Source organism: Budorcas taxicolor, chromosome 13, assembly GCF_023091745.1.
Source record: "Budorcas taxicolor isolate Tak-1 chromosome 13, Takin1.1, whole genome shotgun sequence".
NCBI classification, from domain to species: domain Eukaryota; kingdom Metazoa; phylum Chordata; class Mammalia; order Artiodactyla; family Bovidae; genus Budorcas; species Budorcas taxicolor.
In genome coordinates, this window is record NC_068922.1 from 38353375 (window position 1) to 38380783 (window position 27409).

The 27409-nt window shown below is 48.0% G+C and overlaps 1 protein-coding gene across 1 annotated transcript in view; it reads right to left on the minus strand.

The window, feature by feature from the left end:
• Positions 1–2606: 2606 nt before the first annotated feature.
• Positions 2607–27409, minus strand: part of DZANK1 (double zinc ribbon and ankyrin repeat domains 1) — a 48069-nt gene continuing 23266 nt past the window's right edge. Inside the window, exons 11-21 of the mRNA XM_052650911.1 lie at positions 25496–25660; positions 23481–23688; positions 21122–21225; positions 18979–19053; positions 17236–17332; positions 16243–16343; positions 14119–14199; positions 13322–13449; positions 4500–4550; positions 3839–3913; positions 2607–3415 (exon numbers count right to left, since the gene is read on the minus strand). Of these exons, the coding sequence (XP_052506871.1) occupies positions 3292–3415; positions 3839–3913; positions 4500–4550; positions 13322–13449; positions 14119–14199; positions 16243–16343; positions 17236–17332; positions 18979–19053; positions 21122–21225; positions 23481–23688; positions 25496–25660 (1209 nt within the window). The 3' untranslated portion in view covers positions 2607–3291. The remainder of the gene's footprint in view (positions 3416–3838; positions 3914–4499; positions 4551–13321; positions 13450–14118; positions 14200–16242; positions 16344–17235; positions 17333–18978; positions 19054–21121; positions 21226–23480; positions 23689–25495; positions 25661–27409) is intronic.

Here is a 27409-nt window from a genome sequence, read left to right on the forward strand (position 1 = left end):
GACTCCTGGGGCCTCCCTGCAGCTGGGGGTGGCTGGAGAGGCTGCAGGGAGGAGACCCCAGCCCTGCTGGGCCACTGGCAACCCTCAGGCAGGAGGAACCTTGTCTCCAGGCCCGTTGGGTGGGAGGGCCCGAGGGGAGACAGGCCCCCTACAGCCCCTGCCCTCCCTGGCTTGTGGGCGACAGCATGTGCTGGGCCCTAGGCTCTGTGCTTGGAGTCGTGGGCCTCACCTTTCAGAACTGGAACCAAGTGCTTATTGACAGAAGTCACTGGCCAAGTTCAGTTCCCAACAGTGCAGCCTTCAGCTCCAGGAGGCCACCATCAGCCCCACCACGTGCAGTTTGCTTCTTCAAAACCACAGGAGACTCAGCTGTTTCAGGTCTCTGCCCTTGAAACACTGTTTTAAAGGGCTCCACTGATTAGGTTAGACCCACCTGGGACAACCTCTTTTGATTAAGTCAATTAATTGCTCTTGTTATTTTTAAATGACATCACAGGCTCTTGTCACCTCTGCCACATAAGATAGTCCAGTCTCAGGAGCAACACCCCTTGGTATTCCCAAACACGTGACTCACTGGGCATCACCTTGGCCCAGCCTGTCTCGCCTGGTCCCTGGCATGTTGTACCCCCATTTGAGAAAGAAAAAGAGTGAAAACGGGGCTGAATATCAAAGAAAAAGGACAGTGGACTAAAGCAGTGCATGAGCCAAGAGTTCTCCAGAGAAACAGAGCCGATGGGATAGACGTACACTATAATAGGGAGAGATTTATTACAGGAACTGGCTAGCGCTCCTCGTGAAGGCTGAGAATCCTCACCTCCTGATGTCTGCAGCTGGGACTCAGGAAAGCTGGCCACCTGGTTCCAGTTTGAGTGCAGAGGCCAGAGAACCAGGAGCATGGGTGGTGTCGGCCTAGTCTGAGGGCAGGATAAGGGGTCCCAGCTCAGGAGCCAGGCAGGGGGCGTGAGTGCTTCCCTCCTCCACCTGGTTGTCCAACCCCTACCCCGTCCACCTGTGTGATGTCATCACGGCAGGAGCAGGGACAGGTGGGCGCACCTAGGAGGCTAGGGAGGCGGGGAGGGCGTAGGGCTTGGAAAGAAGCCTGGGGTCCCCTGTCCTGTGATGAGGAAGTTGTCCAAGGCCTGAGAGCACTGGGGGACGAGCGGGTAGTAAATTTAATTTCTTCAACATGAGCCAAATCCGGATCTGTTTGTTGTATAAATGTCCACTTAAAATAGCTAAGAAAATGGCCAGGGAAAGAGCTAACAGCTAACTCTGAATACTTCGCTGACATGCTTTCTATATTAATCTATACAGTAAGTATCCGTTTTAGGCAACCTTGGTGGAAAAGGAAGGAAAGTGTTTTTTCGAGCTTGCTGAGGACAGAGCCTCCTTCAGACCACCTCCCACTGACTCACCTGGATTCATTCTGTGTACTTACTCCCCACATGGCCCCTCAAAGTCCTTACCTCTTTCTTCTTTTAAATTAATTTATTTTAATTGGAGGCTAATTACAACAGTGTAGTGGTTTTTGCCATACATTGACATGAATCAGCCATGGGTGTACATGTGTCTGCCATCCTGAACCAACCTCCCACCTCTCCTGATGGTCCTGCCTCTCACACCCTGGGGAGCTGAGCACAGCGGGAGCCATGGGAACGGAGGTGGGTGCTCCTGGGGCAGGGGATCCAATCAACAGCTGAGCCTGGCTTCACCCTCAGGGACCTTCCCTTGAGGGGACGCGTCGGCTGCCCGCCTTGTGGGGAAGTCACTAGAGCAGCCCGGGAGGTGGCGGCTGGGGGCAGTGGGGTGGGGGTGTGGGTAGGTGGGTGTGTGTGCATGGCCACCGGGGTGCCCCTTTCCCCGCCCCACCTCGTCCTCTCACAGGGGTTGGTCCCCAGTGAACACCCACCCTCCTCTGCCCCAAAGTGTCTCAGTACCCACTTCTAGAGGGCCTCGCCCTGAACAGGCTCCACTGTGAGGGGCCCCGGCTGTCCTGAAAGATGTGAGGGGAAGGGAGACGGGTCGGGGGTTCACTTGACTCCCCTGTCCGCTGCGCCCTTTATGTGGCCACTGGGCCTCTGACCTCGGAGCCAGGGTCGCTGCCGTTCAAGCCTACAACCCCACTGGGGCTCCTGTCTGACTCTTCACCCGTCCCCTGTGGACAGGTGTCCACCCTGGGAAATGAAGTGCAGGCGGCAATGCCAGCAGCCACCCTGACAGGGTCTATACCTTATGGTCATGAATTAATTATTCTAAGTTAACGAATATCCTATTTTCAGAGGTTCACAGAAACAATTCTGAGACTCCGTGATGGCACGTTAGCACATTAGCACGAAGACTGAGACGATAATCTGAAAAAAGGAATGAATCAAAGTTTCACATCCCTGTAACTGGTTTATTTGAAGCTGACCTGTCAAACAGAGAACAAGCCATAACAATGTGAATATCGATGAGTTCAGCTTCATAGGGAAAGACTCTAATAAGCTCAATCTTTATGCACTAATTGGAACCAATTTACTAGATATATTAAGCAAATAACATGCAGAGCAGTATGTGGTTTCCCGCTATTTGTCTTAGAAGAAGGGACAGAATATAGGTGTGTTACTTTCACTTAACGTTTGCATGTACTCTACACGAACACATACATATATGACATACACTTGCTTATATAATCCTATGCTACTTTTGGAAACACACAACTGACACGGAGGTCACTGGTGGTCTGAGGAGGGATGTGAGTGGTCTTGGGGCAGGGATGAGAGGGAGACTTCACTACACGATTTTACACTTCTTTGCTTAGAACCATATGCAATTATTGGGAAAGACTGAAGGCAAAAGGAGAAGGGGGTGGCAGAGGATGAGATGGTGAGATAGCATCACCGACTCAAGGGACGCGAATCTGAGTAAACTCCGGGAGAGAGTGAAGGACGGAGGAACCTGGCATGCTACAGTCCACTGGGTCACAAAGAGTTGGACACGACTTGAAGACTGAACAACAGCAGTATGCAATTACTGTGTACTGAGAAATAAATTAAGATTCAAGAGCAAATTCAAAGACAAGCAGCAACACACCACTAGTGTATACTACGTTCATCAGGATCCAGGGCGTTTGGGGAAATACTCAGGGAGTGTGGGCATGGGTGGTTTACACTGTCACATAATTTTTTAAAATGTTATGAGTGGCTCTCAAGCTCAATTTCCAAACCTCGAATATGCATTTGGAAGGAAGCGAACACAGCCACAGCCAGAGCTGGGTGGCTTCTCTGAAAGATGCCCATGGGGCCCTCGGGCTTAGCGTTCATCCAGGCCAAGCTTAGCAGCAAAGAGCGAGGTGACAGGCTCATCCCCAGTTTCCAGGGCCAGGTCGTACGCTGTCTGGCCTCTCGCGTTCTTCTTCTGGACACTGGCGTTGCATCTGTGAAGGAAAATGGGGGTGAGCTGATGGATTCCAGTCCCTGAGCCTCAGGGCCTGACTTCTCCCTGCTGCTGAGGCTCCTGGGCCCCCATCTCAAACTTCCCCCGAGAGGCCACCATGACCCAGCCCTCAAGGGCGGCTCTACCCTGAGCACTTCTGACGGGCTCTGTGATCTCACACATCCAATGCCAGTCCCGACAGAGGGTTCCCACAGCCTCCACAACCCACAACCAGGTGGATTTAAGGGGGGAAGCATTTTCATTGTGTTTTGAAAAGCTCTTAGTGCCTTGGGAGCCGTGGTGGGATGGTGGCCCCCATTCACTGGGTCAGCTGTTTGGGCACCAGAACCCCCTGAAATCCTCATAGACCAACAGGGGAATCACCGTGGCAGTTGGAGTGTCCCCCAGAGGCCAAGGAACGTACCCCAGTAAGGCAGCGATGCACTCCCTTCCTGCCCGGCCAAGCAGAGTTGCTTCATGAAGAGCTGTATTTTGGAGCCTGTTTGGGTGGGAAAAAATCCCTGGCTAAATCCTTGGTTAGCATCCTCAAGAGACTGGAGGGGGGCAGGCACAACGGGGCCTTGGTTTCACCCATGACCTACTTAACTAACCCAGGAAAATCTCTTGACTCTCCCCTTTCTGCTCCTTTCCTTGGAAGATTAGCAGGATAAGCTTTGATATCAGAGAGAAAGTTTTCTAGTGAGAAATCCCACAAGGATCTGGTTTGTAGTCAATTTATACTAATAAACACTATGTTGGTATATTTTCTGCAAGAGTTCATGGAATGTGTGGGACATGGTCTCACCCTTGGCTTGAATCCTGGCGACTGTCTTATGACAATACCTTTCAGGGCTGAGGCTCCTATTCTTGTGTGGGGACAATGACCTTGGCTTCAGTGAGTGTGGCTTGTGTGATATGAAAACAAACACCAGCCTTAGAGCCCTGAGGGCAGGCCTGAGAGGTCAGACAGCATATTTTGCCATGTGCCAGACTCTCTCTCCACGTTGCCTGGTCAGCGTGGCCCAGTGAGGGAGCAGTGGCTGTCACAGTGGAGGAAGGGGTGGTACCTGCATTCCAGAACTCACGAAAGGCTCCTGATCAGAGGTGGCAGGAGTGATGGAAGGTGGGAGTCATGGCTGGAGACAGAAATGAGATGAGCAGCTGAAGGTCTGCATTCTCCTGGCCCCTGGTCCTTCCCTCGACACCACCACCCCGTCCCCTGCACGTGCAGATGTATCTGCAGCCATAAATGTATCCCAGTGGAGAAAAAGTGTGGTGGCCTCATTTCTGAAGACGATACATGAAGCCTCTGGTGAGAACCAGGTCAGCAACTCCCATGCCCAGAGGGAAGCCTTCCACTTGTCCCAGCCTGAAAGTAGCTTCACAGACTCGCTAAGCCCCCCGTCATTTGATAAGCTCCTGCTATATACACAGAATTCCCACCCACCTAGCCCATTTCCCATTCGCAAACCTGAATGGATGATAAAGGATTGTGCACATCTGAGAAAAACTGGCAGCATCAAAGAGAAAAAAGCCGAGACACAGAAACATGAGAAATTTAAAATGACTGAAGACGACATAAGACAAAACAGAGGCTGTGAAGAAGCAGCAATCAGAACCAAAAGGCACTCTTAGAAAGTAAACTTCCAGATGTTCAAGTTGGATTTAGAAAAGGCAGTGGAACCAGAGATCAAACTGCCAACACCCACTGGGTCATAGGAAAAAGCAAGAGAGTTCCAAAAAAACATCTACTTCTGCTCTATTGACTATGCCAAAGCCTTTCACTGTGTGGATCACAACAAACTGTGGAAAATTCTTAAAGAGATGGGAATACCAGACCACCTTACCTGCCTCCTGAGAAATCTGTATGCAGGTCAAGAGGCAACAGTTAGAACTGGACATGGAACAACAGCTGCTGCTGCTGCTAAGTCACTTCAGTCGTGTCTGACTCTGTGCAACCCCACAGACAGCAGCCCACCAGGCTCCCCCGCCCCTGGGATTCTCCAGGCAAGAACACTGGGGTGGGTTGCCATTTCCTTCTTCAATGCATGAAATGAAAAGTGAAAGTGAAGTCGCGCAGTCGTGTCCAACTCTCAGTGGACTGCAGCCCACCAGGCTCCTCCGTCCATGGGATTTTCCAGGCAAGAGTACTGCAGTGGGTTGCCATTGCCTTCTCCTGGAACAACAGACTGGTTCCAAATAGGGAAAGGAGTATCTCAGGGTTGTACACTGTCACCCTGCTTATTAAACTGATATGCAGAGTATATCATGCGAAATGCTGGGCTGGATGAAGCACAAGCTGGAATCAAGATTGCTGGGAGAAATATCAATAACCTCAGATATGCAGATGACACCACCCTTATGCAGAAAACAAAGAAGAACTAAAGAGCCTCCTGATCAAAGTGAAAGAGGAGAGTAAAAATGATAAAAAGTGAAAATATTAAAACTCAACATTCAGAAAATGAAGATCACGGCATCTGGTCCAATCACTTCATGGCAAATAGATGGGAAACAATGGAAACACTGACAGACTTTATTTTCCTGGGCTCCAAAATCACTGCAGACAGTGACTGCAGCCATGAAATTAAAAGACGCTTACTCCTTGGAAGAAAAGCTATGACCCACCTAGATAGCATATTAAAAAGCAGAGACATTACTTTGCCAACATAAGTTCATCCAGTCAAAGTTATGGTTTTTCCAGTAGTCATGTATGGATGTAAGAGTTGGACCATAAAGAAAGCTGACCACCAAAGAATTAATTCTTTTGAACTATGGTGTTGGAGAAGACTCTTGAGAGTCCCTTGGACTGCATGGAGAGCCACCCAATCAATCCTAAAGGAAATAAGTCCTGAATATTCATGAGAAGAACTGATGCTGAAGCTGAAATCCAATACTTTGGTCACCTGATATGAAGAACTGACTTATTAGAAAAGACTGTGATGCTGAGAAAGATTGAAGGCAGGAGAAGACAGGGATGCCAGAGGATGAGATGATTGGATGGCATCACTGACTGGACGGACATGAGTTTGAGCAAACTCTGAGAGTTGGTTATGGACTGGGAAGCCTGGCATGCTACAGTCCATGGGGTCACAAAGAATTGGACACAACTGAGTGACTGAACTGAACTGAACTGAGAAAGTAAAGAAGCTAACTGTTGAAATAAAGAGTAGTTAGCAAGAGAGCCAAGAAAAGCTCTTTAAACAGAGAGAAAAGGGGAGATGAAAAATATGGGGAAAGAAATTTAAAAAGACAGATAGAGGGGGTCAATTCAAGAGGCCCACCATTAACTCATAAGAATTTGAGAGAGACATTAGAAAAAATAGAAGAAACTTCCCCTGAAAAGACACATGATTTTTCAGACTGAAAGGGCCACCTGGATCAGTGAACAACAGTACATCAAAAAAAATACTCATGTGAAATCTCAGAACAACAGTGACAAATGCTTCCAGGAGGAACCAAGAGCTCACAAATAAGGAAGAATTGGCTGTAGCATTTGCATGGGCTATGCTGGATGCTAGAAATCATCAGAACAAGGCTTACTAAGACGTGAGGAAAAGTCATTTTGAAGACAGAAATTAATATCAAAATACCAATTAATATCAAGATATTAGTCAAGAGTGAAGACAAAAGAAAGTCATTCTTGACATTCAAGGACTCAAAAGCTTTTTCTACATACCCTTTCTGAAGAGGTTACCTAAGCCCACACTCCAGACTGACAAGGGTCAAAACCAAGAAATAAGAAAGAGTGAAGAGTAACTCCAGGTGGATTCCAGTGGAAGGAAATGCCATGGTGACCACCGTGCCGCAGGGCCAGAGAGCTGTCGGGCCAAACCGGACTAATGAGTCTGTATACTCTAAGAAGACAGCCTCTTAAGAGGAAAAGCACTGAACAAGTAAGGAACCAGGTAAGACGACAGATGTGGTGAATGTGTGTTCTCTTTCAAATCAGGAAAAAAGCAAAGGCAACCAGAAAGTCCAGGGGAATCAAAGATACACAAAACATGAACAACTTAGTCATGGATTGCGGAAAAAAACAAGAAAGAAATGTGGCCTGATTTTGAATAATTTATGGTGTGTAAGAAGAATCCATTTGACATTTCTGGTAAGAAAATTTTACTTTCACTGGCCTAAGTGGTGGTGTTTTCTTGAACCAACAAACAATAAAATTAATCAGAATATAGCAATGAATGATACTTATGGAGCTATTATAATGCAATTACTCTTCATACTTTTCAACCATTGGAATCACTCTATGGATGAAGAATGGACATCTTAGTTATGTTAACACAAGTAAACATAACTGTGATTCGTGTTGTAAAGAAGTAATCATTGACTACCAGAAGTTGTGGGATGGAAGGGGAAGGAAAGACAGAGGTGAAGGTATAGAGCACTTATACATACTTGTACACACTTCTCAGTACACACAGGTCAGTCAAGTGATATCACTGAAAGATGATAATCAATGTAGAGGAGTTCAGGAATATCATTGTTATTTTCACAGTAATTAGTAAAGAACCAAAAACAGTAACAGAATGATCAAAACGTGATGGTGGGGTCAGCAAGTGTAATCACCATTTATCACAGCAGGAATCAACAGATGCTATCTGAGCGTGCTAGATCAGGAATGACCCGTTTAAGTGTACTGTTTAGTGACAGAGATATAGCTGACTCCCAGGAGAACTTTAAAATATTTACACTAGTTGTCCTTGAAGACAGAACTGCGGATGAAGAGGTGAAGGTAGCGGAGGCCTGCCAAGTTCTTTCACAGGATGTGGTTTTCTTCAGGAATGTCCACATCTTATTCTGATACAATTGAAAAGTTACTTGGTGTGTATGGATTGTTTTCAGCCATCATACACAGTTTAAGAAATCTTTCTGCCAGCCCAGTCATAAATAAGACAATGTCACTAGGACGGGTCCAGAAATGATGAAACTGGTAAACAAACCTCCCACGCCGCTCTGTACCTGAAGCAAGCCTGTCCCAGACTAACTGTGGCAGCCTCTGCTCTGGCCCTGGGGGATGGTGCGGGGGCCTCTCCTGACCACACCACGCTCGACTCTCTTACCTGGCTTTATTTTCCTTTCAGCACTTAGCATTCTCTGCAATGACTCATTCATCTGCTTACTTGTTTATTGTCCGTCTCCTCCACTACACTCTGAGCTCTATGAGAGAGGGGTCTGTCTCCATCACTGCTGTATGTCCACTGCCTAGAATGCTGACCAGCACACAGTAGGTGCTCAGAACCCACTAGTGAAATGAATACACCAATGGAGAGAATGAACAGACAAACTTGGGGAAGGACTGTTGCCTCCTAGACCCACATGACTGGCAAGAATTGCAGGTAAACATGTCTATGAACCTCTGCCTCCAACAGTGGGTACGGGGAAGCCCCTGCCTGATTCTGGCTCCAGAGTTGGAACTGTCCAGGTGATAAGACTTTCCATTTTCCAGAAAGTGAGAAACTTAGCACTTTCAACTGGTTTTTGCTGCAGCAGAACTCTCAGCACCAAGCCACCCCAGTGGTTTCAGGTCTCATCTAATTTTAGATCTTAGCATTCATGTGTGTTCCATTCCGCCAGCTTACCTGGCCAAGGACCCTGGTCCAGGGAAATCGGTGCTGTGATTGGCTAGTTCCTCCTCATCTTTCTCCAGAGGCAGGAAGTGAGAATGGTTGTGTGCCTTACACCTGAATTCCCATGGCTTTCCAAAGATCTGCCTTTGGTTTGAGGCATACAGTAGCTCCTGGCAACTAAGATTTGGGGATCAGCCTTCATATCGCTGGTGGTGGTGGTGGTGATATTATTATTCATTTGAGCAGATCAACATCACTGACCTGTGAGGCATGGGGAAAATCCCATGTCAAACAGCGCTGTGAGGCCATCTCCTTACTGAGGGCCACGCTGGGCCATCTCTTAACATCTCGGTGTTTGTAAGAATGGGCTTTGATCCCTGCTACTCAGATGGTGGCACCTGGACCATTGGCCTCTGCTGAGAGCTTGTTAGAGATGCAGGATCTCACCCCCGGCCACACCCAGATCCACTGAATGTGCATTTTAACAAGGTTCTTGGGTGATTCATACACGTTACAATATAAGAAGCACTTCTGAAGTTCATCTTCTTAGAGCTTGGGGCATTAAAAAAATATACCTGCCCTTTCCTTAATGTGAAAATGTGGAGCTGGGAGGGCTTGGCGACATCTCTTAACAGCAACAGAAGAATTCAGAACTGAGACCCAGTCCTAATACCTCTCTGGCCTATTCTCCCTGGACCCTCTCATCCCCATCTCATGCTCTGTCCATCACTGAGCAGTTGACACTTTCCGCTCAAATCCTGACAACCCACCTTGTCATTACCACAGCGTCGTGACTGCTACCGCTAGACGCCAATCACTGGGCTCCTCTCGGGCACCTCAAAACACTCCTTTCATCCTCCACTAACTCTATGACGTGAGCACAATCACCCCCATTTGACAGGTGAGGAGAATACGCTCACTTTCTCCACATTTTGCTCTCTCCTGCCTCCAAACAGTTCCGTCACCACAGAAGGCTCCCTCTTCCCCTTCCCCCCACCGTTAGCAAAATCCCCAGGGGTCACCTTCACAGTGTGTTTCTCATGAGGTCTTTCAGGTCACATCGCCTGGGCTCTAAGACACTTGAATTCTTTGTCTGCTCCGCACACGTGTGGGTGCCTCCTGGTGCCCTTAAAGGTGCCAGGGCCAGCAGGTCACGTGTGACACAGTCCTCGCTCCTCTCTCGGGGGGCTGAGGCCACCCAGTCACACATTCAGGGTGAGGGGTGTACAGCATGCCGGGGGCCTGACCACGGAGGTCTCGGTCACACCGGCCTCCTCCTCGTCCTTCATCCTCCCGCCTCCCTGGTGGTAGAAGGCTTATCTGTCACTTCACACCCTTGGGTTCTGGGGGGCTTCATCACACATTTCCCATTTGAACTTATTTAGTCACAGGGTCAGAGCATCTCCCAAGTAGACTCCTGACCTCCTGCCTTCAGAGCTCTCCCCAGACTGAGAGCAGAGGGTGTTCAGTTTACTGAATGAAGGTGGTGTGGGGGTGAGGGGGGCTGGGTTGCTGATGGGTACATCTTCCAGGTTAGTAATTGATATTTCCTGTGTAAGCACAGTTCATTTGGGAAAATGATAAATCTTCATTGTATACTCTGCTCCTCAGACTGACTCCAACACAGCGAGGGCATAAGATGGAACACACCCTCGTGTCAGAACATCAAGTTGTGAGTTTGTTCCTCTGAGTAGCCTGTCATCGTCTTATCAGACCTTCCAGAACACGGTTGTGCACAGCAAGTACACCACGGTACTCTGTGAATTTGTATCATAAAGACACTTTTCTACCAATGCAGAGCAATGCAAACTGTTTACCCCGATCTAGGTGTCTCGGTGAATGAAGGTACACTCTCTGTGCGTAAACCCTGAATTATCTAACAATACATCTCCACGGTGAACCTCTAAGTACACTGATAGCTGCATTTGCCTCACCTGTCTCCTGGGGCAGAGCTCAGAGGCACGAAGTTTGAAACTGTTCACAGTTTGAAATTGTGAAGAAGCCCAGCTCCTGCCCCAAAGCAAACCACTTCTCCATGTCCCTCTCCTCGCGAGGCCTTCCATCTGTGCTTCTGAAGTTTGCTTGCTAAGAGGTATCAGCTTTAGTGGAGGATGTGTATTACTCCTTGGCCATCCACTTTCTCTCCAGGAAATGGTGAAGGACAGGGAAGCCTGGTGTGCTGCAGTCCATGGAGTCGCAAAAAGTTGGACACGACTGAGCGACTGAACAAGATCCCCATTCTGCTGAGTATGAGTTTATTCTGATAAGAAAGACACAAACTGGGGAGCCAGAAATCCTAGGGAGGGGCTTTCTACTGCCTGCCAGGGTGCTTAACAGAGGTTACTTCTGTAGAGACCACCTGGGTGACCTCTCTCCATCAGCTCCCCAGCTCGGGGTGGGAAAGAGCATGTGAGTCCTTGTTTTCAAAGGGCCCCTTCTATAAGAAAGTCTGATCTCCGAGGGGCTTATGCTTAAGATCTCAGCAGAGCCTTGAGCTCATGTCCTGGATCCAGCTGAGAGATGGAGGGCAGGAGGACTCAGGCCCAAACATTTTGAACTAGCAAATACTAACCAGTCTTAGCAGAATTGGCTCTCAGTGGAAAAATCTGCTTTCCGAACCCCATCCTACATGACCCATAAACTGTTAACAGTAACCAAGACAACACAGGGGGAAGTGTAAAAGGGCTGTTACACACACTCAGCCAGACCATACAGCCCCATGCTAGACTTAGTAGAAACACAAGGAGGTCACCCATGGGTGAGATGTCAGTTTACAGAATGACAATAAAGCAAGAATTGGAACTGAGGACACCAAACAGAAACAGGTCATCTGTTCCATGTCCAGAGTAGTTTTATCCTCTTAGTTGGACTCTTCATAAAGCCAGGACTCATCACACTTAAGCATCGATTCAAAACATGCTTGAGAGATTTTTGTAAATCTCTCAAAACACAAACATTATTCTTAGATGCAATTTAAAAATCCTTGTCTTGGACAACTGTAGTGGTACAGTGGATAAGAATCTGCCTGCCAATGTAGGGGACACAGGCTGGAGAAGATCCCACATGCCGCGGGGCAACTAAGCCGTGTGCCACAACTACTGAGCTCCCGTGCCTAGAGCCTGTGCTCCCCAACAAGAGAGCCCGCCACATGAGGAGCCCACGCACCGCAACGAAGAGTAACTCCCACTCGCCACAACTACAGAAAGCCTGCACAGCAACAAAGACTCACTGCAACCCCCAGAAAAAGTCCTTGTCAGAATTATACAAATATAAAGTACACCTTAACACAAAACAAGGTGGCATTATTTCTATTAATAATGATAATGTAAGTTAGGTAAATGACAAAACTTACAAGGTATGATGCATGAGAGCAATAAGAAAACCTGAGAAGGTAAATTCCAGGCATCAAATGCATTCACCCACATCCCAAACATTCTGCTATAAAGTGAAACTAAAAAGGGGTCCTGTCTACTGACATGGGGTCCTACTGGGCAGAAACCTTTGAAAACATACATAGAAAAATTGAGGGATTTTGAATAAAAATGCTAGAGGACATTTTGAAACAGAGGAAGACAGAAGTGAAGCTATTGAATTTTCATCCTCTGTGCTCCTTGCCATCCTCAGAGGCACAGTTCATAGACGGACCCCACCTGGTCTCAGCAACAGCGAGGGAGGCCGAGTGGCTGACCTGCGATCAGGGCAGTGGGATATGAGCTGTTAACAGCGAGGCCCTGGACTCAAAACACCATCCACCCCAGTTTCCAAAGTGATTCGCAAGTGAACAGAGTCACTAGGCCGGGCGGCTCGAGAGGCAGGTAAGTAACCATTCCATGTCTCCGAGTGTCTCTGTGTCCTGCTTCTTGGCTGGGGACACCGAGGCACCAGGAGATGAGGTGGTCAACTCAGCTTCCTCCCAGTGTTGTTAGTATCTGGAGATGCCAGGACAAGGTTTTCTTTCTGCAGTAACTTCACGGGTACATTTCCACACGGAACACTCTTACCATTTCAGATCATGACAAAAACAGGGCTTAGCACCCAAGGACTAAGGATTTGTGGCCCCACAGATATAAATAAATTCATGAGCTAACAAACTGGATCATCATGTATAAAAGCCACTGAAAGATGATCCAATGATCTGTTTAAAAACCTTTGTTTTCCCCAGATTGGGAAAGCAGACAACAGTCAAGTCTCTCATTCAGGCCAGAATGGGTTGAAATGGTCCTTAAGTGATTCAGGTTGAATGGGGTGGGCGTGTAGACTGACAGTGGAGCCCCGCCAGGCCCTGGCTGGCTGCGACCTCACCCAGCGCTCTCCCCTCCTCGCGTCTCACTTACGGGCCCCACTGCTGGTCCACGTCCGCGCCTCTCTGCACGAGGACCGGGATGGCTTCGTGGTGTTGGTTCATGGCCGCCAGGCTCAGGACAGGCCGGTCTTGGCTGTCACTGCAGTTGGGGTCGGCTCCCTGCCGCGTGGGGAAAGGGACAATCTCGCACAAGAGCCTGCGTTCCGTGGCACCCCCTCGCCCTCCTAGTAGCAAGTCCCTGGTGGAAGTAAACTGCTTGACTCAGGAGAGAGGAGAAGCAGGCAGCCCAGGACCAGCTCTGAAGACAGAGCTGTCAGGTCACATGGGTGATGGACTCGAGTTCCTGTCTCCCCCGCCCCCCACCCAGCAGGAGCCCCCAGAGGGACCACTCTGCTTCTTCAGGAGACAGGAAGCTCGCACAGGGTCACAGACCATGGGTTCTCTTCCCAGGCCTGCAAGTTATTTGGGTTCCTGTGAACTCTTCGGCCTATTTTTTTTGCTGTAAAAATTAGCAACAGGTAACACTGTGAAGTGTGTGTTCTTTTTAAATGTGGATAATTTTTTTAAAGACTTTATTGAATTCATTACAATATTACTCTTGTTTTACATTTTGGATTTTGGGTCACAGGCATGTGGGATCTTAGCTCCTCCAGCAGGGATGGAACCTGCACCCCCTGCACTGGAACACAAAGTCTTAACCACTGGACCACCCGGGAAGTCCCTACTGTGCAGGTTTTGACTAGCCACTGGGCCCACTGCCTGGACAGTTTCTGATTAATCGGCTCTGTGAGTGTGCCCGAGATGGGGCGGAAGACTGGCTGTCCTCACCTCATCCAGCAGCTGCTCCATCACAGATGCTCTTCCCTCCCCTGCAGGTCCGACCTCCTTCAGCAGAAGTCTGTCTTCAGGCTGCAGGAGCACAGAAGCTGGTCATTTGTGCGGCCGCAGAGTATTTTTACTGGCAAGTCCCACTGGCCCTGCTCAACCCTCAGGTCAAATGTCTCCTCTTTGGGTTACATTCTGGGCCCCAAAGACAGGTAAGCGTGAGCATGTGTGTGTGCGTGCGTGTTTGTGATGCGTATGTGTAGGGGTGTGTATGTGTATGCGTGCATATGCAGGCGTGAGTGGTGTGTATGTGGTGTGTAGGAGGCGTGCATGTGTGGTATGTATGATCCCCAACGGCCAGCAGCAGAAGTAAACACACCTAAAGTAAGCCTGGCTGGTCTCTGATGTCTTGCCTGGGGGAAGGACTCCACACAGACACTCATTTGTGCTACTAAGGACAGGGAGGCAATGAGAAACCTCACAGAAAAACCCCAGAAACCCCACATTGGTTTTATTATCAGTGTTCCTAGGAAAAGCAACCAGGTGAACCCTGAAGTTGACTCTGCATGGTTTATGTAGTGTCCGTTGCTCAGTTGGGTCTGACTCTTTGCTACTCCTTGGACTGTGGCCTGCCAGGCTCCTCTGTCCGTGGGATTCCCCAGGTAAGAATACTGGAGTGGGTTGCCATTTCCTTCTCCAGGGGAACTCCCAGGGATCAAACCCGGGTCTCCTACATTGCAGGCTGACTCTTTACCATGTGAGCTTATGCTTTATAAGGTGTTTGAAATCAGCCTGAATGTGAGCTCCTGCCTGCAGAGAACCCTGGGTGCTGAAGCGTGAGCTGGAGGGGTCCGAGGCTTGAAGTGACTAAGGATGGAGGAAGAACCGACACTGTCCATATCCACCTGCATCTTAGGCGGGGACCCTGACTCTGGGCTCGTGGCTAAGCACCTCTGTCCCCCTAGCCACAGCCAGAGACGTCCAGCCAAAGGGCAGGATGGTGGGTGAGCAAGGGCACCCATGTCTCTTTCTCTCTCCACAGCTCCCCTTTAAACTATTCAGGGCCTGTATTTGTGAAAAACTATACTCGAACAGCTGTGGGAAACCTGGAAAAGGTACTGTCCGTGGATCAGAAATGGTAAGGAATTCCAGAGGGAGAAAATAGATGGAATCAGATGGATCAGGAATCGAAGCCAAGAAGAAAAGCAAGTGTGGACCCCACTTGTGTAAGTGGGTTCTCCCCAGGGAGCCCAGAGGGAGGGCGGGCACTGGGTGTGGCTGAATCCACAGTCCATTAATAAAGGGCTTCAGTGTGAATGTGGGGATGGCTAGCGCCCCCGTCTTCAGAGCAGAAGGGTATCGTAGGGTGGAGGTTTCTGCTGCTGCTTAAACCCGATGCTCTTTTCCAGATGGTTCCTGATTTGCCTAACAGAGGCTTCTACTGGGAACATGGGGTCCAAGAAAGTGAAGGGTAGAGCCCAGGCCTCTATGATGGACACAGGAAGGGGTTAGAGGGCCAGGAAGGAATGGAAAACACCACAGCACTCACACCACCACACTGCCCACCAGGGGAGAAACCTTCCCAGGCCAGCCACTTCAGGAACCCTCTGCCGACAGGGACCTTGGGCCCACACCTAGCCAGGCACCCAGGCTGGGCTCCTGTGCTGATCAAACCAGCCCTTCATTTGTCAACATGACCTGACAACTAAGGGTCAGCATGTGTTTAAGACAAACCAAAAAAAGAGAGAGAGAGAAAGATAAGCACATGGAATTGACTCTAGAGAAAAAAGAGAGGTGGTTCAGGAAACTGGAGAGAACTGTAAAATAATTTCAGTGAATAATCTTGAGCGGTTTCATAGGGTTTTACCCCCATAAGGTGGAAACATAGTGTAAAAAAAAAAGCAAACCGAAAATGAAAAAGTATTCTTCCATTAAAAAAAATCTCAAAATGGGGTGGGAGGAGGTAGGGAGGTGACGTGTATACCTATGGCTGATTCATGTTGATGTATGGCAGAAACCACCACAACGCTGGAAAGCAACTATCCTCCCATTAAAAATGAATAAATCTGTAAAAATCTCAAAACGAAACACTAGACGTACAGGCTGAAGCATCAAGAGCACACGTACCGAAAGCTGCTGCTTCTTCTCTTGAAAGGGTTTGGTCTTGAAATTCTTGGTCCTGGTGACTTTCTCCTCGGTGTCAGGAGCACCCTGGCTGTAGTCACTCACTGGAATGACAGGAGTCCAGGACCGAGTGACGCCCCCTTGCCACTCTCTTGTGTAAGAGCCACTCTCCCTCCCCGCGTGCCCCCTTGGAAGTCAGGAGGAGGAAAAGGCTTTTATAGAAATTTCTATTTGATGAAACCTGGCAGAAAGGACTCTTGGGGCTGGCCCTCTCAGTCGAGAACTAGAGGATGGATGAGAAGGAGGGGAAAAAAAGCTACAGTTTTCAGACCCCAAACTGTACCCCCTGCCCCAATCTATCTGCAAAGGTCTCACACTTGACTTCCGGGAGGCCAGACGAGGTAACACGACCTGAAGGTGAAAGTGCTGGCCAGGTATGGCTGGCCAGGTAATGGTTAGCACTTCTCTGCCATCCTTGTGGAGTCACTGTGTGGTTTTTGGTCCACCGTCCTTTTTCATTTTTATTAAAAATGTTTTTTTGATGGGCACCATTTTTAAAGTCTTTGTTGAATTTGTTACTACACTGTGGCTTCTGTTCTATGCTTTGGTTTTCTGGCTTCAAGGCACATAGGATCTTAGCTTCTCAACCAGGGATCAAACCCGTACCTCCTGCACTGGAAAAAGTCGTAACTACCGGGACCACCAGGGAAGTCTCCTGGTTTTTCTTTTTTTTATTATTATTTTTCTTCCAGTTTTGTTGAGATGTAATTGACATAGAGCACTGCCTAACTTTCAGGTGTGCAGCATGAAGACTTATGCCACAAAATAGTGATCACAAGAAGCTTGGTGAACAATGTCATCTCATACAGAAACAAAACTAAAGAGGTAGGAAAAAATACAGTTCCTCGTGATGAGAACTCATAGCATTTGTTCTCTTAACAATGTCCATATTTAATGGGGCAACGTTTTAAAGTTCCCAGAGAGGAGACAACTCACCCAAGCTGGACCCGCTGCCGAATAGCCCGTTCCCACCCTCAGTGATGCTGCTCAGGAAGTGGTCGCTGAAATTCATCGCCTTGTTCAGGTAAAAGTTCTGGCCAATGGAAAAAAATCATGCACAGTGAACAGCGCCACGTCCCAGCAGAAAGAACGGTCTCCCTGCTTACCTGCCCTTCTCTCTGTTAATGACGGATGGTCAAGCCTGAAGCCTGGCCATCCTGGACATCTCTCTGACCTCACCGTGATGCTTTGTCCATTCTGCCTCTTAAACGACGCCTTGGTCTGGCCCCTGCTCTCTCACCAGGAACATGGCAACAGCCTCCAAATGGGTTCCTGCCAGCCCACCGTCCCGCAGCTGCCCCAGCCCCTCTATACAATGTGTATGTAACTGTGCCCCCCCAAGTCTTGGAATTAGGTGGGCCTGATGGGCAGGCTCAGGCTGCAGAGCTTGAATCCTGGTGCTGTCACTTACTACCTTAGGAACCCTGAGCCTCAGTGTCCTCATCTATCAAGTGGAAATATGACCAGAAGGTAAAATGAGGTTACGTGGATGTCTATAAAACCAGGATGGGCGGGACAAAGGCCAGATCTGGAATTCCAATCCACCTGACCACTCACACAGCATGGCATCCTGCCCACCCCACCATGGGCCACCCACTACTTTCTGAGCACAGAACAACAGGCTAAGAAGAAACATACTGTGAACCTGGGGACACTTTTCCCACTTCTACATGATGGACAACACATTGTAGATATGCTTGGTGGCTGCCCAGTTCCCCTAAACCAGTCAGCTACCATCCCAGCTGCTACGTTGGCTGCTAACAACTCATGGCTGATCCCTGTCCCCAGCTGCCCTCAGTAGGTGGGTGCTGACTTGCCCTAGTGGTTATGCTCCTCCCCCCACCTCAACTGGGGACAAAGGTGGTGTGATTCACATGCCAGGGGTCCTGGTGGATTAGGCTAGAGCCCTTGTCATTCAGCCTTCCACCACCCCGAGCCGCCCAAGCCTACCTCCTGCATCCCTCAGTCCCATTCTCCTGAAGCACATCCCAGCCTAAGTTCTGGTGCAGCCACACAACAGAAATCACAGCATTTAGCACTTTCCTTGGTTTCAGAGCATGTTCACATGCATTTTCCCATGGGATCCTGCTCCCAGCCTCCCTGTGACTTAGGCATGGCCTAGGCATCTATCCTGCCAGGTCACACCCATGGGCAAGTTCCCCCTTCTTTTCCTTGCCTTCTTCACTCACCTTCTCAATCCATTCATTGTTCTTTTTGTATACTGTAACTTCTTGTCAAATGAAACTAAAGCTGCCGCATCCGTCAATTAGTGTTGGTCACACACAGGCTCTGTGACAATGTTCCAGTTACCACATAAGAGGGCAGGGCAAGGGATATATGGCCACAAAGTTTGGCTTATTTTTATAGGCAAAGAGGTCAAAGTACATATAGCAAACACGTGTCAGCCTTTCACCTAGACTTCAGTGAGTGTAAATAACCAGAGAACTAAAGGACCAATAGGGTGATAATTCCTGTTCTCATGACATTTTTATGTGCCTGAAAGCTGGATTCTCTGAGGTTTAGCTCAGTTACTTATCTAATTCTATGAAATTGCTAGGCTACAGTTATTGGAAACTGTTCCTTTCTGTGGATTATGTAGAAGCATTTCAATAAGTTATAAGCTACCCTTTTCTAGGTCAGTCAGTTCTCAAATGAATAACTTTTGACAGTTTTACTCACCTTGTTGGAGACTTGAATATAATTCAGCCTAATGCTGACTTCATAGCCATCCTCATGAACAGTAGCAGAGATGAGCTTGTAAAAAAAGTAAGAGAGAGAATTCACAACCAGGAGTGTGGGACTCAAGGCCCTGAGGCCAAAAAACTCTGAGATACCAAACTGTACATGTAATCAATTATTTCATTAATGAAAAAGAAAGCAGGAATAGAGAAACAAAACACCCAATGAAACAGAACACAAAGAGCAAATGGCAGACACAAATGCATACTCACCTATAATTCCATTAATCATACACCAACTAAATAAGCCAAAGAGTCAAGCCTGCCAGATTTGGTTAAGAAAGCAAGACTCAAATTTATACTCTCTGCAGGAGACAAACTTTAATTAAGTCACATGGCTGCAAGTCATCAACTAGGAAAAGGTAACCTGGGGTGGGGGTGGGGTGGGGCAGGTCCTTGGCAATCAAGGACCAGATATTCAGGTGAGCTGCTGTCTCTGTAAGTGCCAGAAGGAATTTAGATCAGTGGGGCTCAGCAAATGCTTTAAAGATCAGACACTGAATATTTTAGGTTTTGTGGGCCACAGGGTCCTTGCCATTGTAGCACAAAAGCAGCTACAGACAATAAGTAAATGAATGAGTGAGTGCAGCTGTGATCCAATAAAACATGATTTACAAAACTGGTAACAGGCCAGATTCACCCCACGGGTCATAGCCCACAGACCCCTAGACTGAGCCAAAGAATTCACAAACCACCAGAATGGATTATAAAAAAAAAATTAGCAATACTTGACAATGACACAGTTTCAATGTTGGCCTAACCTGGTGGCAGAGGAGTAGGCTGGACTAACTTTTAAAGGTTCTTCTGACCCTCATGACGGAGGAAAAGGTCTTCTCATAGATGTGTCTTTATAATAGCAGTACCCTTGAGATCGGACAGACCTGCTTCAAATCCTGATCCCCTGAGACTCAGAGTGTAGTCCCGGGAAGATTACCAAGCTCCCTGAGCCAGTTTTCCTGGATGTCAAATAAGGCTTGTTCTGATTAGCTACTGCAGCATAAAATCCCCTAAATTTAGTGGCATTCAATAACCACCATTTTATCATGTTCATGGATTCCAAAGGACATGGCATGGACAGCTTGCCTTGCTCCATGCCTAGGGCCTTAGCTGGAAGGACTGGAGTGGCAAGAGGTGGCTCCATGCTCAGGGGCTGGGATGCCCAGGGTCTCGTCAGTCATCTGCCTGGCTCCATACAAGGCAGGACCACGCGAGGACTTGCTTCTGCTGGGACTGCAGACGGAGCCCCCGTGTGTGGCCACTCGGCGTGGGTTGGGCTTCTCACAGTGGGGTGGCCAGGCTCCATGGGAGAGTGCTGGCGGTTAGCGTGCCATTACCCAAGCAGGGGAAGGCTTGCATGACCACGCCTTGGGAGGCCCAGGCATCACTTCCGCCATAGTCTGTTAGACAATCACAAGCCCACCCAGATTCAAGGTGAGGGGACGCAGACTCCATCCTCTGAAGGGCAGACTCTCAAAGAATCTGTGGGCACGTTTTCAGAACTGCCACCAGGTGAGGCTACCCACTGTAGGTACGTTGAGAGGACTAGGGGTGGAGGACCTGATGCAGGCACTGAGCGCAGATTTCCTGGTAACTCTTATGACCACAAGGGCAAGTGGAAAGGGATGGGATTTAGCGCCAATGTGGCTATACTACACTATTCTTTCATTACAGTCTAACCCTCCATTCCCTTCTTTAGGGGATCTTCCCGACCCAGGGATCGAACCCAGGTCTCCTGCACTGTGCGCAGATTCTTTACCATCTAAGCTACAAGGGAAGTCCCACACACAACCCTACAGTCAGGTGTAATGGTTCTGACTCAGAATCCCACAGCCTGCGGTATCTAGAAGCATGAGACGCTCACAATGTCCCATCTTCAGTCAGGTGCCCGGACCCTGGGACAAGACTCAGGCAGCAAGTGATTGAGGGAGGCAGAGCTGTGGGGAGGACAGTGAGGAGGCGTGGAAAGCAGGGAAGGAGAAGGAAAAGGAGCAAGCCAAGTGCAGTTTCAGGACAGTCATTGGGGGCAGCCTCAGCACGATTCCACGGGACGGTCGGTGTGGAAGTTCGGCTCAGAGTCCACCCACCTTTCCCATCCTGGGTTCTGCAATCAAGGCTCGGAATTCAGGGTTGTTCTGAGCATAAGACCGGAGGTGCGCAGAGATGTGGTCCACCTGCTTTCTCCAGTATCCTGAGGAGGAGAGAAGACCGAGCACACGGATGATTCCTCCAAGGTGAAAGCAGAGAAGGACCAGCACGCCATGCGTTTTCAGAGAGCTGGCTTCACTTGGCCGAACTCTGTGATGGTTTTTACTTACTGAACCTCGACTATGTACTGGAGTAAGTTCCGTTTTTTTGTTCCTGGTTAATTTTTTTTTTTTTTTTGCACATGATTAATCATAGAATGGGCTTCCCTGGTGGTTTAGGCAGTAAAAGAATTCGCCTGCAATGCAGGAGAACTAGGTTTGATCCCTGGGTCAAGAAGATACCCTGGAGAAAGGACTGGCTACCCATTCCAGTATTCTTGCTTGGAGAATCCCATGGACAGGGAAGCCTGGCGGGCTACAGTCCATGGGGTTGCAAAGAGTCGGACACGATAGGCAACTAAGAACAATCATAGAATACTATAGAATTCCAGTGGAACATTTTGATTGCCATATCTGGGGTCTTTTTATTTTATTTATTTTTTTGGCTGTGCCGGGAGGCATGGGGAACCTTAGTTTCCCGACCAGGAATCAAACCTGTGGCCTGCATTGAGAGTGTGGAGTCTTAGCCACTGGACCACCAGGGAAATCCTAAGGGAGTCTTTTACTCTTTTAAAATTAAGCATATTGAGAAACAACTTATTATTAAAAATACACCTATTTAAAAGGTTCAGTCTGAGTCTTGGCAAGTATATACGCCCCGTCAATATGCAAAGTATTTCTGAAAAGCTTCCTTTTGCCTCTTTCCAGTCGGCACAGGGTTTACAATAATTCTAACTCATTGTCACCGCTTAAGACTTGAGAGATCTCACATGTGTCTGTTCTCTTGTCCCCAGGTGGGTGACACATGGCAGCTCTAGGCCTGCCCTTCTGCATCAGCTCAGCTGCCTAGGCCCAAGGGGCAGCTGCTGCTCTGGATGGGGCAGGGCCTTCCAGCTGGCCACAGCTCCCACAGGAGGGGATGTTAAGGCCTAAGGATAACAGTGAATGATGTGGTAGAAAGCAAGTAAGAGGAGCCTAGAGACAGGAGTTAAACCACAGGCTGGCCATCTTACCAAAGAGAAGCACAGAAATAAACAGCTAACCAAGACAAGCTCTCTTGAAGTCTGAAAAAATCTCACACACTGACCTCAAAAACTATCCATGTTAAAAAAAAAACCCTCACATTTAGCTGGATCAATCTGTAGAGCAGTTTGCACCCCTAGAGCATTGTGGAAGTAATAAAGCAATCAGCCAGCAGTATGTGGAACTTCAAGGCTGGAGGTGGTCAGGGAAAGAGACCTCGCCAAAGCCACACAACTCAAATGTCCACTATTGATGAACAAACACAACAGACTATCACTCAGCTTAAAAAGGGGATGAAGTATTGAAACATGCTGCATGGACAAACTTGGAAACATTATAGGAAGTGAAAGACTGATGCTGAAGCTCTAATACTGTGGCCACCTGATGCCAAGAGCCAACTCATTAGAAAAGACCCTGATGCTGGGAAAGACTGAAGGCAGGAGGAGAAGGGGGCGACAAAGGATGAGACAGTTGGATGGCATCACCGACTCAATGGACATGAGTTAGAGCAAGCTTGGGGAGATGGTGAAGGACAGGGAAGCCTGGCATGCTGCAGTCCATGGGGTTGCAGAGTCGGACACGACTGAGCGACCGAACAACAAAAGTGAAAGAAGCTGGTCACAAAAGACATCATATGCTTCCGTTCATACATCCAGAGCAAGCCGATCCATAAAGACAGAAACAGACGAGCGGTGACTACGCCCTTGCGGGTGGTGGTGTAGAGGGTGGTGCTTACAGGATACGCGGTTTACCTCTGAGGAGATGAAAATGTTCTGGAAAAGGAGAGGAAGAGCGGCGATGGTCGTACAGTACTGCTCAAGTACTAAAAACTGCCGAATTGGACCCTCTAAAATGGGGAGGATGGGGACAGTCATGTCAGGTGAACTTTACCACACTAAAAAGAGCTGATGGCAGACAGCAACAGCGATGCAGACTCCCAACATTTGTATCTTAGTATACAAAGTCTTATGCGCTTTCATTTACAAACTAGATAATGGGGTTAGGGGTCAAAACACGCTAAATGTTTAAGGAAGTGTTATCACTCATTCAGACCAAAATTACTTGGAAACAGAAAAATAAAGGCACTTCCTGTGTATAAAAAATAAATCCCAAGGAAGAAAAGGAAATTCTCTTTCGTTGAGAGTGTGGGTGCCCTGCAGAGAAGTGTTTGTCTCACCTCTCCCCGGGCTGACAGCTGTGAGGAGAGGCTTGTGGTCACTTGTCTTCTCCTGTCTCTGCTTCTGGGAAGCCACCTCCAGCTCCTTTTTCGCCAGGAGGGTCCCCGATGGGTAGAACAGGCCGGTGGTCTGTGTGCCCACATCCCTCTTAGGTCCAGCGTCAGGCCTGGGCAGAGGAACATTTAGGGGCTGCCAGACAGGTCGAGGCTATGTGAGCAAGACAGGAAACGTTAAAAAAATTATAACATAAATTAATTCATTTTCCATTTTACTCACAGAAAACAGTCCTAATCAGAAGCAAGAGTAACTCCAAAACACTACTTTGAACTAAAAAATAGTTTCCAGGTCTTGCCTCATCTTCCCTGCTTGTTTTGCCCAGCAATGCCCAGCCTGATCTGTGAAGCCAGCCCCACCCCTGGTCACTGACTGTCCCGCTGCCTGAGGCCTGGAAGAAATCCATCCTCTCAACTCTAAATCCAGTGGACCACCGACACTCAGCTACTGGGCACCAGCATTTTCTCTGAGATACTCTCCGTCCTCTGGGCCTGGGGCACTGAGAGGACCCTCATGTAATGTTGTATATGTTGCACACTGCACAAGAGCACTGCATCTAAAGGGGTGATATTCACGTGGTGGATGCTGTATGTTTGCATATTAGGACAATTTTTCTGGTAGATGGAAGAAAATGTCCAACAAAACTAGTAAATTACAATCAATTTCCAACAGGTGGCAGTCAAGTGCCTTAAGGAAAAAACGTGTCTCATTTGCACAAACATGCCACCCGGGTTATTGGCAGTCGTGGTATCTGTGTTTTAATCTGGGTTAAGAAGGCATGGTGGCTCAGACAGTAAAAGAATCTGCCTGCAATGCAGGAGACATAACAGAACTCGGGTTCAGTCCCTGGGTCAGAAAGATCTCCTGGAGAAGGGCATGACCACCCACTCCAGTATTCTTGCTTGGCAAAGTCCATGGACAGAGAAGCCTGGTGGGCTACAATGGGGTCGCAAAGAGTTGGACATGACTGAAACGACTGACAACTTAGGACTCAGACTTAAAAAGGCATGAACTCCCTAAAAATGGATGCAAAGTTGCTGAGTGCATGTGTATTCTCTCTACAAATGACCGATCTTCACAAATTCTTCTGATGAAAGGAAGAATCTAAAGAGGAGAACAGACTTGAAAAGTCTTTCTGTAGTTTAGACAAATCCATAAATGGCTAACATGAAGCTGGTTAGAGATTAAATCCTTCTGAAAATAGTCTTGGGAGATTTTCCTCAAATATGCCCAGTTATTATAAGTGGCAAAAACAATTTTATGCACCCCAGTGTAAGTTTTCCAGAATACAAAAGAGCAGGGGGAAATTTCTTGGTGTGCTACATAAGAAATTCAAGAGAAAAAAATACATTTTATCCCATGTATTTTAAATCTCCCTAATGACATCTATTAGGGCTTCCCAAGTGGTGCTAGTGGTAAAGAACCCGCCTGCTAATGCAGGAGACGTGAGAGATGTGGGTTCAGTCCATGGGTCGGGAAGATCCCCTGGAGGAGGGCATGGCAACCCATTTCTTTATTCTTGCCTGGAGAATCCCATGGACAGAGGAGCCTGGAGGGCTACAGTCCACAGGGTCGCCAAGAGCTGGACATGAATGAAGCAACTGAGCATGCGTGCAATGACATCTATTGCCTTGCATATGTGGTTAGGCCTCAACTTGGTGTAGATAAATGCATATCTATGAATATCTGCCTGATATGAATATCTCTTACTAGGATATCTATGAATACCACATCTATTCATATAGATATGAATATATATAAATGCATATCTTTGAATCCCAAAGCAATCTGTGTTGAAAACATAAACTGGTTGAACTTATTTGTACACCTAGTTAAAGTCCACGAGAAGGGTCTAAGTGTTTTGGCTCTCGTCCCCTGGGCTGGCTCACAGGGTCGGGTACACAAATTCAGAGTTAAAACCCCGTCCCGGGACCAGGTCTTACTAGCGTGGAGGCCTCACCTCAGCAAACAGGCCAAGTTCTCCAGCAGCTGGAGCCAGGCTGCTCTCCATGTAGGGTCGTGCCAAGGACCTCACATAAAGGCCACAGGAGCCACAGAAGCGAGCAGATGGGTGATTGCTGGCCCCACATTTAAAGCAAACTGAGTAGCAAGTCGGAACGCTAGGCTAGAGGACAGAAAATACTTTCAAATTTTCAAGAATATTAGAGACACAGTCTTCCCATACAGCTTATACCCATCCCATACAACTGCAGCCATCAAAAGAAGAAAGGCTGATACTCTCTTGACTCTGCAGTTCTACCTTCTAGAATTTATCCTGCAGATGAACAAATACATTAAGAAGTATATTCAAGACCATTCCCTGCAGGATTGTGGATTCAGAGGAAGTAACTGGAAACGGCTTAAATGTCCAGCACCAGGGGATGGCCTGAACCTAGCACAGTACACAGAGACAGTGTAATGTTATGAAGTCATGGAGAAAATGAGAAGGTTACTAACAGGATAAATTGCCAGGTGCAAGGCACCGGGTCAGTGTTCATATTAAACTACAGTTAATTAGTCATGCCTCCGATGGCTGAAAGCAGACCTCAGAAGCTGAGTGCCAGTGGTGACTTCTCGGGTAGGAGCCAAGGGACCAGGATGAGGAGAGACTAGCCCTTCACACGAAACCTCCTACACTATTTACACGAGACACTCCCACAAATAATTGAGTGTTTTATTAAAAAGGTAAGCAGATAATTCATAGAAAAACACCAAGAGTCAATACATGAGTGAAAAGGTTTAACCTCAAAGAAATGCAAATGAAATAGCAATGAGAGACCGTTGAGAGAACTAATGGTCTCTGTCTCCAGATTCTTAAGCAAGCAGGCTGTTGTTGTTGAGTTGCTAAGTCGTGCTGACTCTTTTGAGACCCTATAGACTGTAGCCTCCCAGGCTTCTCTGTCCATGGGACTTCCCAGGCAAGAATACTGGAGTGGGTCATCATTTCCTTCTCCAGGGGATCTTCCTGACCCAGGGATCAAACCCATATCTCCTGCTTGACAGGCAGATTCTTTACCACTGAGCCACCAGGGAAGCCCAACTAACCGGGGGCTGAGACCCAAGTCCTAAGAAGTGATTTCTGGCTGGGTATGGAGGAGGAGGCACCTGGCCTGGAGTGGCTGTGAGGCACAAAGAAGCTGTTTTAAACACCCCCACAATGGCTCCACACCAATCACCAGGCAAGCGTCCTCTGCCCACTCGTGGACAGGTGGACATGGACCCACACAGGCAGGTCTACACAGTGTCCTCCCAAATCCAGAAGGGAAGAGAGCCCTGAACCACTGCAAACCCTGGAAATAAGGTATTTCTGCTCAAGTAAAACTACGATAGCCTCGCCAATGAATAAATTAGAACAAAGAGCACACACACATTCCTTTACGGAAAGTCAATGAGATGAGAACAACCCCCCGAAACAGTCAGAGAGCTGTATTTTACAACAGCCTCAAGGAAGCAGGAATTTTCTTCTAAATTGGCTGGAAAATGCTGACTTCTCTGTGGGATTATTAGGCCAGGGCGAGTCACTTGGAAGTCATCATTTCATACACATGAAATAGATCATCTACACAGAACCTAATCACTGGACTTGAATTGTACCTCAATTCCTTCATTTTAAACACTCAAGATAAGCTGGCGGGAAACCCAAGCAATGGTGCCCACCACTTGCTAAACTTCAAAAAAGAGCAGGCACACAGTGGAACTGAGTCTTTTTTGGATTAAAGCCTCACTTCACTGAAGTGCTGAAAATGCACTTATTTTTGCTTAAAATAACACAGTCGTTTTCAGCACTTGTGCTTTTCAGCTTGCTTTCCTAGGACAAGAAATTTGGAATTTGGCAACGTGGTACAAAATCAGTACGTATACATTTTGCTTACTG